The following is a 17107-nucleotide window of genomic DNA, read 5'->3' as shown; positions in this document are numbered from 1 at the left end:
TAATACAATTTGGATTTACAGACCACAGAGAATTTGTCGACAGCAGGAGTGTTGAAATTAATTGTTGCCTCGCAATGCAGATGTAGATGTTTCTGCATCGATGCAGTAATAGACCATAATTGATCATAGCCTACTGATGTTTCACTGACGTAATTCGTCATGTATGTGCTACTCGTGCTTGCAGAAAAAGCTGGAGAGAGGCGAAACACAAGCAAATAATAAAAGAAATGCACCCACGATTTTAAAATTTACAGCGTGTGAGCTCAAGTTTGTGTGTGTGTGTGTGTGTGTGTGCATAAGTGTGTGTGAGCGTTATTGTAACTTAAGTACACTTAATAGTTTCATGCACTTTTAGTATTTAGTAATGTTAGTTCTAAATCGTAATCGAATTGAATCACGAGACCAGTGACGATTCAAACAACTAATCTCGACAGTGCACTGAAAAAGAGGAAACGCAAGACCACCTGCAAATTTTGCAACAAAACTATATTATGCGAATTTGATGAAATTGCTATACCTAAAGTAAATAAAATGGCCTAATTTGATCCTACAGTGTTGTTCCCCTGCATGTGCTTTTTGATCATTACAAATAATAATGCAAAATGATTATCTTAGAATAGAAAGATATGCTGTCTCTTGCAACACCATATCAATAGTTAAGAATGTGGTCTTGAAGAGGATTTTTTTTTTTTTCTGTCTTTATCTTGAGTGTCTCATTTGGACTCGGTCTCGACTTGGTCTTGACTAGTCCTGACTAGTGTTGCACGGTGCACCGAAAACGTCACGATTCCTACATTTATTAGTATCGATACTTCTAAGAATGACCGCGTTCCAGATTTGTAAGAGACGCATTTCATGTTGGTGCGTGGCGGTTGACTTGGTATCGGTATCGAAACAATAATTTTGGTATCGTGACAACACTAGTCCTGACAAAGGTGGACTTGACTACAGCCTTGTTGAAATATCTGAAACGAAATGTCAGACTTTGCAAGTATTCATATAAACACAGTCAGTTTTGTTTTAAGTGAACGTAAATGGTTGAGAAAGAAAATGCATGTGTAACAGTATAATGGATCCGTGCATCAGCCCTTAACGTGACAGCAGCCTAATATACCTGCTGCCAAATTATAAGTTGATATTAAAAATATCTATATGGCAGTTTTTCCCCATCGATGTCAAAACTATGGCCAGTGAAAATGCTGAGTGGATTAATTAATTGACTGAATCAATGAAATGAATAATTAAAAATTTACAATTATTCACTCGTTTAGATATTTTTCGGGCTTATGGGAAATGGTTAGGTTTGGAGTCAGTCAATAAACCAGTGGTTTTCTATTCTGCTCTTGAGGACTCACAGCTCTGGGTCATTGTGTATGTCGTCCTTATTTAACACACCTGATTCAAATCATTAACTCGTTAGCAGAGAGATTCATGAACTGATCTAAGAAACAAAACTCCAAAATTACAGTTCCTTTTGCACTGTTACATCACTATAAATTAATAGCCTAACTCATTTGCAAATAGATTGCAACATAGGTGTTTACATTGTTTACATTCATGTTTTTATATTGTACTTTAAAAAAATACTTTATTTAAAAATGCCTCCATATAATTTGTAATTCCATCAATAACGACACTGTTGAACCTTCTTACCCCTGAACCACCATTAAACCAACCCAAACCTGTCCTAACCCACCCGTATCAACCCTCAATAGCAGCACAAGTGTTTTGCAATACAACATCAACACAATAAGTTGTACCAAACAATTATTATTATTATTATTATTATTTTATGTTAGTACATAGTAGTTAAAGACGCGTAATACAAAGTGTGCCGATTCCACTGAGGAAAAAATAGTACTATATTTCTTTTAGACAAATAAAATTCTGTCAAATTACAAATATCTGATACAAAAAAGATACTTAATGAATTGAGAAATCTTTTTTTAAACAAAAAAGAAATACAAAAAATATAAAATAAAAATGATGCATAGCATCATTATAAAATAAAGTAGATATATCTGACTATAGATACATTTCTAAATAAACAGATGTGCACATACCTACAGTACACATTCACAGCATCTTCTTAACTACAGCCCTCAGTGCCTCTATAGGAGTAAACTCAAATCACATTATGATCTCCTGTCACAGGAGAGGTATGTTTACTGACTCTTAAAAAATTAAGACTTTCAAATAAAAAAAATCTAGAACTTTAATATAAAATATAGAACTTTTTGTATTGCAGTATTTCTAATTTCATTGAATCCTTATGATAATTCACATGATGTTGGCCTTTTTCTGAGTTAAGATTTTCTTTAGACTGTCTCTGTGTCTTTTAATGGTTCTCCTGAAAAACACAATCAACACACATCCGGTCAAGATTTCATTGTGTTTGTGTCAGTTATCACATTATGACAAAAGATGAAGATTGGTTATTTACCTGCAGAGCTTTCATCAGATACACCAGATTTACTGATTCTGATAAAGCAGATTGCCACGATCACAGTCAGGATGAATACAGCAATTACCACATATGAGCAACCATACCTGAGGATTGGTTCGATATTTTATTATAAATGAAACTTTAACCATAAGTTCAGATTTCACAAAGCAAAGACGTTAAAAAAAGAAGATAAACTCACAAGGTTATCTGTGGCAGTTTTCCTAGGGGGAAAATGGGGCAAAGCAATTAGCATATATTCATGTATATATATTTCTGCATGGGTTTATTGAGGGGTATCTGAGGGTACATTTACACGACAACAGTGTACAAAAAACAAATGTTTTTTCTTTACGATGTTTAAAAGTTTCACATACAGATGACAACATTGTCAAAACGATCCCAGTTCACACGGATTCGCGAAAACAACTTTACTTTTCCATTGTATAACGTGTTTTTTAAATGCATTTCGTAGAGTTGATTATAATTTTTGGTTGGATTATTATTATTGTTGTTGTTTTCCTTTCTCTTTCTCTTTTTTCTTTTTAGCTTCTTGGCCCAGTAACATTTGCAAAGGGACTGCCAATTAAAATGTCTAGGTTACGACTGTAACCTCTGTTCCCTGAGAACAGGGAACGAGACACTGCGTCAATTTGACGCTTTGGGGAACGCCTCCATGTGAACCAGTGTCTGAAACGCTTACCTAATCACGGCAATCCTATTGGCCGGTGACAGCCTATGACGTCACTACTACTGCGACCCGGAAGTATATAAGGGCACCTAGAGAACATGTCAACAGCTTATCGTCTGAAGGGACTGTTGAGCAGGCATCCCCAAGGCATGGTGAAAGACGCAGTGTTTCGTTCCCTCTTCTCAGGGAACAGAATTTACTGTCGTAACCTAGACGTTCCCTTTCAAAAGGGAACTCGCACTGCGTTGATTTGACGCTATGGGGAACGATATACCAATGCCACCATGCTGAGGGGATTGCATGTCAAATTATGGCTGTAACAAAATGTCAAATTTCATTGAAATGCCAAAACACTCACCCTTCGGGTCACATACAGTGACAGTATTCCCTATGACCACTGCCCAAGCTATAAACCTCAAAGAGGCCTCCGATACAATGAAGGCCTACCAAGGCCCACTTGGAACCAACAGCTTGCATGGAAGGGGTTCCTTTAAGGGAATATGGCCAGGGGGTCCAAAAGAATTCCCGTCCAGTCTCTGAAAGGGACCCTAATAAGGGGAGCACCTCCAGCTCTAGGGCTGATCTAACAGGGAGGCCTTGTGAGAGTCCTTCGACCTTCCGACCAGACTTAGGGGAGTTAAGTATTCATACAGAACGATCCTCAGATAGATTCTGGAACAATATGCTCAAACCTGATAAGAATTGATCAGGCTCTGGGCTAGAAACAGGGAGGCTCCATGGGGGCCTGCAACGTGATACTTAATGCCTTTGCAATGCTACGCATCCACTCTTTGGGGAGCCGCCTTCAAGGGGCATGTTAAGGCCTAACTATTTGTTTGCGGGAGTGTTAGCAGAGCTAGCCACAGAAGCCAGGTACTCTCACAGACATCTCTGTGGGCCTTGTTATACTTATTTAACATTGCCAACAGGCAGAACTCAGCCAGACCTGCCAACCTGTACGCATTTTGCGTAGCGGATACGCATTTTGACTTCAAAGTACACTGGTACGATTTGTCACTCTAAACTACGCAAAAACCTGGTGACGCCTCTGTGCATGCGCAGTCCTCAAATCAAGCAACAGCAAAAGAAGAGTTCGACCAATCATAGCGCTGGGTTCATTCCCCAAATAGCAAGCGGGGATGATTGACAGATGCGTAAGGCCTATCATTAAAAAGAGACTGAAAATCGACACCAATAAAGAATCCGCTTGATCCCCCTTCCACTCCCGCGGCCCGACTGATGTCATAAGCGAGGACAGTACAGTAGTCACGGTACTTCTGACTCCTGAAGGTAAATGACCTGGGGTGGATGTGGAAAGTTGAAATATTGTATTGAGTTAACTTAATCCTATAGATTCGATGATCACATGGATCGCATGGATTATCTTAAAATACTCCGTTATTCATGGTCACTCAGAAAAGAGGAAGACATCATTCAGCCATGCAAATTATAAAATGCTCAAGTAATGCTGAACAATAAATCTTAAATTTAAAATCGCTATGGTTTAGTGATTTATGAAAGTGATGTGATTTGTGGATTACCGATAAGCGCGAGTCTGGAGAAACAGGCGTTTATTTATTCATTCTCAGTGCTGAGAAACGTAGCCTTCATGTATTACGTTATTGTGTTAATAATAACTAAAGTACCTAATTATGTTACATATTTATTTTGTATGAAAACTAGCGCATTAGCTACTTATGGATGAAAAAGTACCATTGTATCAGTGCTGCGCGAGCTCTCTTATAAACATGGATGCGCGCACAGAGAGAGAAGATAATTGTAAAATGAAAATTGACGTGCTCAGTTTAAATTTGTTCTTGCTTGTTTTTTTTTCTGTCAAAATGTCAGAAAGCATTTTGTATTATCCATCCGTGTTTTTAAAATTCGTTAAATGACAGACGTTTTACTGTTAACACAGCCCTCATTAGGCTATATGTCGGATTTGTCTAACTTATACTTGATATTAATTTTAGAATAAGTGATTCGTTATGCTATAATTGGACTCCTGTCTATTCATTGTCAACTTTTTTCTATAAATATGTTTGTATTGGCTAACATTTATTCACCTAATACGTGTCCTGTTTAAAATGTGCAATGTTCAAATGCAAAGACAGCACGTCACAAATAGAAGCCCTTTTCCCTTTGGGATTTAGTATCATATTTGGATATTGGAATAATATATTAAGTAGCTTTAGTTTTTTTTTTTTTTTTTTTTACTGTTTTCTAGGGGTTTCTTAATTTTAGACTAGTTGACCAGCTATATTGCAATGCAATATAATTCATGTGTGTCGCTGTCATACCCCCCTATCGACCCTTTAAAGCAAGGGGAATATAAACTTACGCTATCGGACTATCGAGGAGGCCTACTGTAAGGCCTACGTCACAGACGTCAGCCCGGGCAGCATACTCAACCTTCCCAAATGGGGTGGAGTAACTAATCTCTTTTTCTACCTGAGCCTGGATGGTGAAGGGTGATGTTTATCACTGCCATGAATAAAATTATGCATATTAGGTTTTATGGTTTTGGTCACCCCTAAGCAATATAGTAAAATAATGCAATATTACTTTCATCTTTACTCCTCTTAGCCACAGGCAACTGTGGCAAGGAAGGAAAAACTAGATCTGATGATGGATTATATGAAATATGACTCACCTTCTAACTGTGTTGGATGTGTATGAACAGAGGGGTCTGCAGTAGGAACTAAGAGAAATAAAAGATAAACTAAAATAAATGACAAGCAGCAGTATATGAAAAGGAAAAGAACAAGGTCAGATACATAGGCAGGAAAATTTGAACTTAGAACAAAAACAGCATACAGATGGGTTTACAATTACAAATTATATCAATACTTTTGGTCCCTCGAGAATTTTTTTTTTTCTTGTAAAAGTTTTCCTTAAAACTAGTGGTGGAGATGTTATGATTCAAGTAGGAGTAAAATCTATATTTCAGTGCTTTTGTGACCGAATGCAAACTTTTTGCTAGTACTGTAAACGCAAAAGTACTTGTTTAAATTGTTTAAATCTCATGTTTCCTCTACCATGTCCCTTTATGGGCTCCATAAATTTGCCTTCCAATATGTACTAAAGAAAATTTTCAAAAGATGTTACAAAAACATAAATTATTGAAGCTGCAGAAATATATGAAAAATTTAAGAAATTAAGTATTATTCTCACCCATGGCACACTGTGTGTCTGCGAACTGCGTGCAGCTGGAAACAGTTATCTGTCCAGTTTCTATAGGTTGAGAAAAAGGATTGTATTCTCAGAGCAGAACTGAAATGATCAGCCCAGTCTGGTCTGCAAAGGCATCTAGTCTATAAACTCTCAGTCATGTAAACAGCGGTGAAACAGTTTTTACATACCTTCACAGCTGCGGCATTTATTACAATCCACACCAATGTGGACTCTGGGTCCTTCGGAGCAGTTCTTCACAACATACCAACCTGTAGATTTGCATTGAATGATTATTTAGTGATTAACAGTGGTCACCGCAATATATTCAGATGTATTATTATTTAGTCCGTGGAGCTCACCTTCTGGGCAGTTAAGGCAGCACTGCAAATCTGGAAGTTGGAAATGGTTCTCTGGACATGTTTCGACACATAGAGTACTGAGCGCCCCCACAAATATTGCCTGGAGTTACAAGAGTACTGTTTCAATATATAACTCTCAAATTACATATGTCTGAATCTGGGATAAGAAACAGTTCAAGACAAGAAAATGGAAACCAAAAACTATTTTTGAAGAACGTAGAAAACTAACAAAATCCCTTTCAGTCATTCAGTGAAAAGGTTATATTTTACATGCTTGGTAATGTTTACTTTATCATATAGTTTAAACCAACCAAAGACTTTTTCACAGTAGTTAAAATTTTTAGTTCGCATATAAAACAGTTCTCACACTTACCAAAACGTGTTTGCTGTCTGTTTGCTTCATTGTAGGTTGTAGACTGAAACAAGTTTTTCTTACCAGTGTCTTCTGTAAATCCTTTATACTCGACTCTCTGCTTTTAACCAGGCAGAAACAATGACGCATTGAAGGCGTGGCCTCTAGGAGATCCCGTAAACCACTTCTATCAGTCCCTCATCTGCAGGCAATCTATGTCAGAGCTGTGTGTGTTTGTGTGTGTGTGTGTGTGTGTTTGTGTTTATGTGTGTGTATTTTTTACAGTTTGTTTTTAACTGAAAGGTCTCTATGTGAGCCGGTGCGTCATCTCATATGTGATCTATATCTTCTATTCTATTCTATTCTATTCTATTCTATTCTATTCTATTCATTCTTTATTTCGGACCCTTAGGTCCATATCATAAAGTAAAATAAAATGAAAAGAATAACATACAACATACAATTATTAAATAGAGCAAACATTAATTCCAGTGCTTCCAGAACCAGGATGATTACCTTGTATCACTTAATGTAGGATCATTTAAGACCATTATGTTTGTATTTCTTGAATCACCTAATCGACACATGAAATTATATAATTCCTTAACACAGCATGCACTAAAGTTTTATTCACTAAGCCACTAAATATGAACATTTGGCTTGCACTTGCCCACCTTGGGAGCTTATGCAAAATTCTTAATGCATCATTAAATCCCACCTGAAGCTTTTTTTATTTTAGCTTTACTAGGCCTCTATCTAAACCATACCCACATAGTAAATTTTATCTGGCCCAGTTCCGGTCCACACAACACCCCATTTATCTCGGCCCAGATCTGGATTAAAGACTAGCACCACAAACAGACTATTACTGGCCTGAGTTTCAGCCAATTAATAACCAGTAACTGGCCCTGCACTGTTATAGGCCTGAATAGGTTTCCCATGTGGGCGGAAAAGAAACAAATGGAAACAAAAAATTCTTCACCCTGCCCTTCGCCACCTCCAGAAGAGCAGTCCGATCCACCTCTGGGTCGCCCGTCTCAGGGACTTTTGCACCTGCGCTTGCCTTCTGGTTTGGCAGCGGCCTGGACGGGCAGGGTCGACTTCCTGCGGCTTGCTCCGTGGTGTCCCGTGGTGTCCGAGACACAAATCGGTCTCTATATATATCTATCTATATATATATCGGGGGTAAAATCGCTGTGAGCGCTGAGCGAGCAGGTATGAGTAGTGAGTTGTCGTCAAAAAAGTCGGATAAAGCAAAAAAGCTGTCAGGAGCTAAAAATAGAAAAAGGAAGAGGGAAAAGGACATGGCATGTAAAGGGAAGCGACAGCAGCTAAATAAGTGGATGGTGAAAGGCAACTGGTAGGATTTAAAGTGTGACCAAGCGGCAACATTCTAATCTGAAAAATGAAGCCTACCCGGAAGTGCGAAAAACTGCAATACATTGAAAATCCGCTAGAGGCGAGGTCCCAAAAGGGAGCAAATGTCCATAGACCCCATGTTAAAATGTCCGTTTTCACAGCATAAATTCATGTTTTTACAGGTTGGTCCCATGGACTTGTATTGTATTTTTCGATAGCTTCCGAGTGCCTGACAACTGTGAGGGGGGAGAATTTTTTTTCTAACTTGTTAGTTTAGATCGTATTTAGATATAAAATGTATGACAAATAAGGGCGTGGTTAACTTTGATTGACAGCTTGATTGACAGCTTAGGCTGCGCCAAGGAGAATGACAACATAAGAAGCGCCATTTTTTAACACAGTTGAAATATAATACTACTGTTTCTGTATCATGAAATGTAGTTTTAAGAGTTTTTCAGGCGAGAATGTAGTTGTTTAAAGCTCAAATCTGTGGTTTATTTAAAGATTTATGAAAATTTTATCCAGTTGTGAGATCCAGCGATGACCCGGCGCTCATGTACAGTACCAGTCAAAAGTTTGGAAACGTTACTATTTTTAATGTTTTTGAAAGAAGTCTCTTATGCTCATCAAGCCTGCAGTTTAAAAAAAACAAACAAAAAAAAAAACAGTAATATTATGAAATATTATTACAATTTAAAATAATGGTTCTCTTTTTTAATATATTTTAAAATGTAATTTATTTTTGTGATGCAAAGCTGAATTTTCATCAGCAAGTACTCCAGTCTTTGGTGTCTTATGATCCTTCAGAAATCATTCTAATATGATGAATTGATACTCAGTTATTATCAATGATGGAAACAGTTGTGCTGTTTAATATATTTTTTTGGAATACTTTTTTCAGGATTCATTGATGAGTAAAACATTAACAGCATTTATTCATAAAAACAGCATTTATTCAAAATAAAAACATTTCTAACAATATAAATCGTTACCATCACCTTTTATCAATTTAACGCATCCTTGTTGAATTAAAGTACTAATTTCTTTAAAAAAAAAAAGTTATTGTTCCCAAACTTTTGAACGGTAGTGTGTAGTGTATATTGTTACAAAAGATTTCTATTCTAAATAAATACAGTTCTTTTTAACTTTTTATTCATCAAATAATCCTGAAAAAAGTACCTCAGGTTATAAAAAAAATATTAAGCAGCACAACTGTTTCCAACATTGATCATAAATCAGCATATTAGAATGATTTCTGAAGGATCATAAGACACCAAAGACTGGAGTACTTGCTGATGAAAATTCAGCTTTGCATCACAAAAATAAATGACATTTTAAAGTATATTAAAAAAGAGAACCATTATTTTAAATTTTAATAATATTTCATAATATTACTGTTTTTTTTTTTGTTTTGTTTTTTTTTACTGCAGGCTTGATGAGCATAAGAGACTTCTTTCAAAAACATTAAAAATAGTAACGTTTCCAAACGTTTGACTGGTACTGTACCCCGCCTGGTACAGCCTTTCCTCGGCTAGTCGTTCTGACGTTTGCCGCTGACTCTGGCATCTCTGTAGTGGTTAAACATGAGATATAATTCGTCTTGTGTATATCTAATGGGCGATTTTTGGTCTCGTGAATCTATAATTTGTTCCCTGGGCAATCGTTTTGGCTGAGGGGAAGTTTCATAACTTTATAAGCTATTTAACTTTACCGTTGTATGGTTAGACTAGAGCGCTGACTTTGTATGTTTGACTGAATTGTTTGCTTTATTTGTATAGCTTCTTATACCTTTTACTTATACTTTTACAATGGCTAATATTGATAAAACTGAAATTTAACAAAAAGAGACTGGGTTGAGTTTTGTCATTTTAAATTTTAATACAACGAAGATGATCTGTAATGTTGTTTACTGCAAAATCTGTTGTTTAGTACAAATGCACATATTGCCTGGACCATATTAAAATGTTTAATATTTTTATATTATATTTAATTGCAGGTAAAAAAAAAATCAAAATGAATATATAACCGTGTATGAAAATACCATATGAAAAGATAATGCAGGATTTAAAATGTTTTAAAACGACATAAGGACACCAATTTAGTAGATAAAGCGAGCGTTTCTTTGACTGCTCGTAAAAACCGTTTTTTTCCCAACATTGCGTCATTTTACGTCACAAGAGGGAGATGTGTGCTGTGCTCTGCCGCAGCTCAGTGCAGAGTAGGTTGATATTCAGTAAGAGCGGTCGTGAGTCCGTGGCCTTTCAGTAGTTTTTGTACTTCAATTTATCATTGTCATGGTACATTTTTGTGTTTGTGGAGCTTGCAAAAACTCCAGCCTGTCAGGACATCGAGTCCACCGGTTTCCTAACAAGAAAAAGGATGCATCTTTCGTGCCTGGGTGCAGTTTGTGCAGGTGAAGAGACGGGATTTCTCTTCCGCATCGGCTTCGGAAAACGAAAACTGAGCTACTCGTTATTGTGTTTGTGTGGACCGTTTATCAGTTTGGACCAGTGCAGCGCGAGCCTGATCAAGCGACACTGTTACTGCGAGATCCAGTAAATAAAGCATTTGAATTCATCACTGAAGTAATAAGATCGCTGCGAGATCTACTGAGAAACATTCACATTTTTCCGTTATTAACGGATCAAACAGCGCTGACGTGGAAACCTGGAAATTGTTGTGCAATGAATGAACTATCCAGTGTCCGCAGATCAGCAACATTCACCATGGATTTACTGTAGTAACACAAATGCCTGGTTCAGATTACACGATTTTAGCCCGATTTTGGCACGATCCGTTTGACGTAGGGTGTCGTGGGGATTCGCAAACGACAACGGGCGTCGGGACGCAAGATTCGATCGTTTCATCTCGTATAGTGTGTCATAGTGGGTGACAACCTACATCGCGTCTGCGATGCTTCACGACATCACGACAAAAAGACTAGCATGTTTAATTTTTTTAACGGTCCTCCACGACGACGGCGCGTGAGTGAGGGAGAGTGTGTGTTCGCGAGTGAGGGTGTGAGCGACTGTGTGTGTGCGCGAGAGTGAGTGAGTGAGAGAGCATGTGTGAGTGAGCGAGTGTGTGTGACTGTGTGTGTGCGCGAGAGTGAGTGTGTGAGTGAGTGAGAGAGCGTGTGTGTGTGAGAGAGAGAGTGCATGAATGTGTGTGAGTGAATGTGTGTGTGTGAGTGCGTGTAGGCTATGTGAGTGAGCGTGTATGTGCGAGTGAATGAGTGTGTGAGACGGCTCGCGATGACTGGTCGGAAAACAACGTGTAGTCTGACATGTTTCTTGTCCACGACATGACAAGATTTTTAGGAGTCAAAATCGTGTAATCTGACACAGTGACTATCGTAACAGGCAAAACAAATCGTGTAATCTAAACCAGGCATAACTGCAACTAAGTTCGGCATGAATAGTAGGCTATAATGCTTTCAATTTACATTACATCGGTTTTATTTTGACATTATGAATACAATTGCTGACCTCAAATGTTAATCTGAACTAAAATAAACCTTTGTTTATAACTACTACAATATTACATTTCATTTTGTTTAAGGAGCTGTTTTCTTTTATTTGCTTCTAAGAGTCAAGTATAGCTCCATCATTGCTCAAAGTAAAAAAATATCATATTTATGATGTTAGTAAAAAAAAATAATTCAAGGAAATTTCAAGGAAACGTGTATTCATAGTCTCTCACCAAAACACCTGCCCTGTTCTCCATTGGTTCTCCTCACACCACAACTCAATTTGTCTCCTCTGACCGTTGTTCTGTCTAACATTAATCCTGACCTGTCCCTGCTCTCTTGGCTGCCTAGCAGGCTCATAATTGTATAGCTGTGGTCCGTCATACGAGTAAGTTGGTATGAACAATTTCCTCAGCGTCCGAAACGTCATTGCGATCCATTATTTCCCTGTTGTTTGAATCGACCGCTCTCCCTCGTGCTACGTCACGCCCATTTTCTGATGCAAGTAAAATTTTCTCACAGAAACGACTCCAGAAGCCACTGTAGCGTATTTATAATTTTTAAAAAAAAAGAAAATATAGTTCCTACATTATTTTTCTATACATTGACTTGTTGGGTCTTCTAACCTGCAAGATGCCCTTTAAAACGAAAAGAGGCAGGTTTGTGTTTTATATTTTGTTTTTTTATAAATAGGCAAACGTTATGTGCAGTGAATATAATCAATACGCGTTGCCTGAACCACATTTGTGTGGCTATAATGTTTAAGATTTCTTTAATGAAAACGAAAAGAGTTAGTATGGTGTTTTATAACATATTTCGTTGCCTAAAATATACACACAGATAACCGGAGTAGCAGAGCGAGCTGAGTGACGCGCGCTGCGTCAGAAGGTGGGCGGGGTTAGGATTTCCCAAAATTTTCCAAGATGGCGCCGCCCATACCCCCCCCATAAACGGCTTCAAAACCGTTCTTCAGAAAGTCTAAGGGTGACGCCACAGACGCTTTGTCCATATTTTTTACAGTCTATGAGTGTGACGTCTGTGTGTTCTTGGAGGCTTGCAAATATTCATGTTAACAGACTAGCTAGCGTTTTCTAACACTGGGAATTTAGCAGCCAAATGAGGGTTTAAATTACGGCTAGTTTAGAATACGCAAAACCGAGGTTGCTGAGCTGAAAACTGGAAAATATAAGGAATCATGTACAAGAAATGACAAGAATCTGGAAAACATCTAATGCAATATCTCTGGTTTACCATGGAATCATGCAAAGATTTGCTACCAAACTTGGAGGCTTGCAAATATTAATGTTAACAGACTGGCTAGTGTTTGCTAACTTAATGCAAACTAATGTTGCTGATAGCTACATTTAGATTTTGGTTAAACCCTATGGTACCAATCCCGTGCATGACATATCTCAATTTTATTAAGGTTGTTCAAAAGGCTCCTCTGTTATTTGACCAATCGCACCCTTCAACGTCAACACCGATCACGTGCCAAGGAGGAAAGCAGGTGCACCGAGCAGATGCAATGAACGCAAGCTGTTCCAAGATAACTCCACTTTATCACACGTTTGTTGGCAGCATCTGAATATTACTGATGTAATATAGTGTGCGTGAATAGAAAGTAAGTGTATTTTGTCAGTTTTTCCTCAGAATATGCCGATCGTTCATGCCGCGATTCAGATGTATCTAGCAACATTGCGCCATAGGAATCTGTTATCTGCATTATCTAACTAATACTGCCGTCCTGTTATCTCTTTCTCAATATCCATAATAGCTACTTCAAGTAATACACGCAATTTACAGTAAAATATGACAGTGTAAGATTATTTTGTGATTTATGAGTACGTTATCATTGATTTAAATGTGTTCAGTCACCATAAATGCGCTAAGGGCGCCATCTTGCAGGCTTACATAGAATGGATGTTCTATTTGTTTTCCTAGTACTTGTAATAAGGGCTCAAAGTTATTATTATTCCTACCTGTAAAGATCATTGCCTTATAATCATATCACTTACAAATGTTAGTCAATTTATGTAAGTCACTCATTTAAGTTTATTTCTGTATTTTGTTCTAGAACCATACATGTTAAATTTGAAATTATCATCAGTAAACTCTTTCAAAGAGATTTGGAGTCTGCAGAGTGAATTCACTACATTTGATGTCTAACTGACCGTCTGCAGGGATTCGAAACAACCCGAATTAGCGTAAACTTAAACCTCAATTACAAAGGTAAAATAACAACTGGTAAATATAAGGTAGTGTGCACAATAAATGACTAGAAGCTGGAAAACATAACTTATGCAATAAGTCTGGTTTACCATGGAATCATTTAAAGGTGCCCTAGAATTTGAAATTTAATTTATCTTGTCATAGTTAAATAACAAGAGTTCAGTACATGTACATGACATACAGTGAGTCTCAAACACCATTGTTTTCTCCTTCTTTTTTAAATCTCGTTTTTGAAAAACACCCCTGAAAAACCCCGAATCTCCACATAACATCGACTGTGACGCAACAGTCGGGATCATTAAAGGGATAGTTCGCCCAAAAATGATATATTCAAGCCATGATTTACTCACCCTCAAGCCGTTCGAGATGCATATGTCAATCTTTTTTCAGACGAACACATTTTCAGTTATTTTAGAAAATGTCTTAGATCTTTCAGTGGTTATAATGTGAAGCAATGGGGTCCAGCTGCTTCAAATCCCAAAATGTGCATGCATCCTTCACAAAAATAATCCATCCGGCTCCAGGGGGATAAACGAAGGCCTTCTGAGGGCCGCGCGCCGACCGCCACCGGAAGCCAGTTATTTTCGTTTATAAAGTTTTAAATATGTATATTTTTACGACAAAACCGCACGGATTACCCTCAGAAGGCCTTCGTTTATCCCCCTGGAGCCGGATGGATTATTTTTGAGAAGGATGCATGTACATTTTGGGACTTGAAGCAGCTGGACCCCATTGCTTCACATTATAACCACTGAAAGATCTAAGACATTTTCTAAAATAACTGAAAATGTGTTCGTCTGAAAAAAGATTGACATATGCATCTCGAACGGCTTGAGGGTGAGTAAATCATGGCTTAAATATCATTTTTGGGCGAACTATCCCTTTAATATGTACGCCTCCAAAAATTAGCATTTTTGTGTTCAAGGTCAGGCGGAACTGCGCAGCCGAATCATCGTCCGAATCATTTTTCTTTGAGAGACATCATGGCTTGCAAACGAGCGAAGCATGGCAGTTGCTCAGTGTTTGGATGTACAAATGAACACAAAGGTATTATTTTTGTTCCTTCAACCGAGCCTCTGAAGAACCAGTGGGTTATGTGAATGTCTGATGTGTAATTGTTCAAGTTCAGACAGATAATCTTTCTCTCAAAGTCGTTCAATACTGTTTATGCATCAATAAATCAAGCCAGTGACTAAACGATCAACTTCACATCGTTTCTCTTGGCAGGATGAAAATAATCTTATTTAAACTGTGATTAATATACAGATAGCGATCAAAGAACAATCCCTTTACAGTCGCCCAAGCTGACAATCACACAATCACACAGCACAAGTTTATCTGGACACTTGCCAAAACTCATTATGAAATCAATGATGCTGTTACACTGCACAACAAAGCTCTTACTGTACATACATCATGTTTGCATTGGGGAAATCATTAGTGAGAGTGCAGAAACTGCGTTGCAATGATAAGATCTTCATTCACGTGATCAACAGGCTTACACTGAAGTCTCACAGCAGCCAATCACAGCAGTGGGCGTTTAAACTGAAGTCTCAAAGCAGACACGCCCCTTCAAACAGAGCGTTCAAATCAGAGGCTAAAATCAGGCTAGGAAAAATGCCTTTTATTTCTAAATTATAAAAAAATGTGGCCACCCCAGGAAACATTCTAAAATAATAAAATAATCTATGCAAAGGCACCTTTAATAGATTTTGTTTTACCATTGTTTTGCCAACATTTTTGCTGCATACCCCTCTGACGCCCCTGGTCACAACAACCAAATGAGTCTCCTGAATAGAAATATGTACATTTAAATCATACAGTTGAGTAAAAATCAACGTCACTGTGATTTGTTATGGTGATTGGTTTGTAATGATCTAAGCTAATCATATGACTGTTAGTTCTACTGTGTTAAGCACTTTTTGGTCAAGTATATGAGCATTCTTAGTCTGCATTTCTCTGTACATATAATGGTGAAAATACCCATTACATAAAATATTTCTATCACATTCCCCCCTCTGATTGTTTTTACACGATCACATTCTCAATATAATGACCTGCTTTTGACCTTCATCTTCCCCTACTTACAGTTTCTTTCTAAAATGATCTGACGTCAACATTTCTCTTTGCTCTCCAAATATCAAAGACATTTTTCAACAACTTAATTTGTACACACACACTGTCCTTCTTGCTTGCTTAACACTTCTTTAACTTTCTCATTAGTTCATGAATACATTTAGCAGTAGGATAAGCAGAGTAAGTAACAAAGGTATAAAACGAACTTTAGAATTAATCCTAAAAATTTAGATAGTCAAAATTACTTTAATAGAGACTATTGTTGTCACACTAATCAGAATCATTTGCTGGCCTACGGTTGATCTCAGACCCCATGCTTGTCTGGCCGGTCCCACAGATGTCTCAGCATTTTCTTCTTCCAAGATGTTGCGATTTCTTTTCGGCTGATGTATTTCCTCGATTCAGTTTGCGTGCCGTCAGGTTGGGGAGGTTTGCAGTGCGACACGTGAATTCAGGTATCACGCTCGGCATCCTTGATGGCAGTGTTGGTTGTCAGGATGATCTCATGACCCCAACCACCTTGGACAATGCCACGCCTTCCTCAGGAAGTCTTTGACCCAGATCCACTGTCCTGGCTCGTAGGAATGCTGGGGTTCGTCACCTAAAACCGGCAAAGCAGCTTTCACCTGCGATTGGATTTATTTTAAAGTTTTAGTTGAAGACATCATATACTTTCTCAATTGTTCATCGACCGCCGCAAAGGTCCTCCTGGGGAGGAGGCTTGATTTCCACTCCCATAGGCTCCCATTCCCAACCTGTAAGAATTGAATGTGGGCTGAGGTCTGTCTTGGTCCCTTTTCGGGCTCTCATGGCCATCAAGTCTATTTGGTTTTTACAGTCTGATTTGCCCTTTCCACTGAGTCTCCACTTTGTGGATGAGTTTTCAAATTTAATCTCAATCTGTTTGGCAATTTTGTGATTAATTTATTTACAAAATGTGTCCCATTATCACTGG

At 37.9% G+C, this 17107-nt stretch overlaps 1 protein-coding gene across 2 annotated transcripts; it reads right to left on the bottom strand.

Annotated features, from left to right (window-relative positions):
- Positions 1-1573: 1573 nt before the first annotated feature.
- On the bottom strand, positions 1574-7152 carry LOC311074749 (uncharacterized protein). 2 transcript variants are annotated; one of them, XM_084101615.1, is made up of 8 exons: positions 7041-7152; positions 6668-6767; positions 6497-6577; positions 6309-6368; positions 5788-5835; positions 2646-2667; positions 2444-2550; positions 1574-2350 (listed from the first exon to the last, which is right to left on the bottom strand). In XM_084101615.1, exons 1-8 carry the CDS (start codon positions 7068-7070, stop codon positions 2319-2321), a joined length of 480 nt encoding a protein of 159 aa, XP_083957741.1. In that variant the 5' UTR covers positions 7071-7152; the 3' UTR covers positions 1574-2318. The 2 variants fall into 2 exon arrangements, with proteins under 2 accessions (XP_083957741.1, XP_083957742.1); XM_084101616.1 differs by lacking the exons at positions 2444-2550; positions 2646-2667 and having other exon boundaries at positions 2245-2350; positions 7041-7147.
- Between the last annotated feature and the right edge of the window lie 9955 nt (positions 7153-17107).

The sequence above is a fragment of the Abramis brama genome (genome assembly GCF_963993115.1).
Source record: "Abramis brama genome assembly, chromosome: 23".
NCBI classification, from domain to species: domain Eukaryota; kingdom Metazoa; phylum Chordata; class Actinopteri; order Cypriniformes; family Leuciscidae; genus Abramis; species Abramis brama.
This window is presented reverse-complemented; position numbering and strand designations above follow the sequence as displayed.

Excerpts from the sequence above, each read along its gene's own strand:
- LOC311074749 (XM_084101615.1), bottom strand. The coding sequence starts at position 7,070 with ATGAAGCAAACAGACAGCAAACACGTTTTG. Across the intron at positions 6,369-6,496 it reads TAAATGCCGCAGCTGTGAAG|AAACTGGACAGATAACTGTT; the intron begins GTATGTAAAAAC and ends CTCAACCTATAG. Across the intron at positions 2,551-2,645 it reads AAACTGCCACAGATAACCTT|GTATGGTTGCTCATATGTGG; the intron begins GTGAGTTTATCT and ends ACCAATCCTCAG.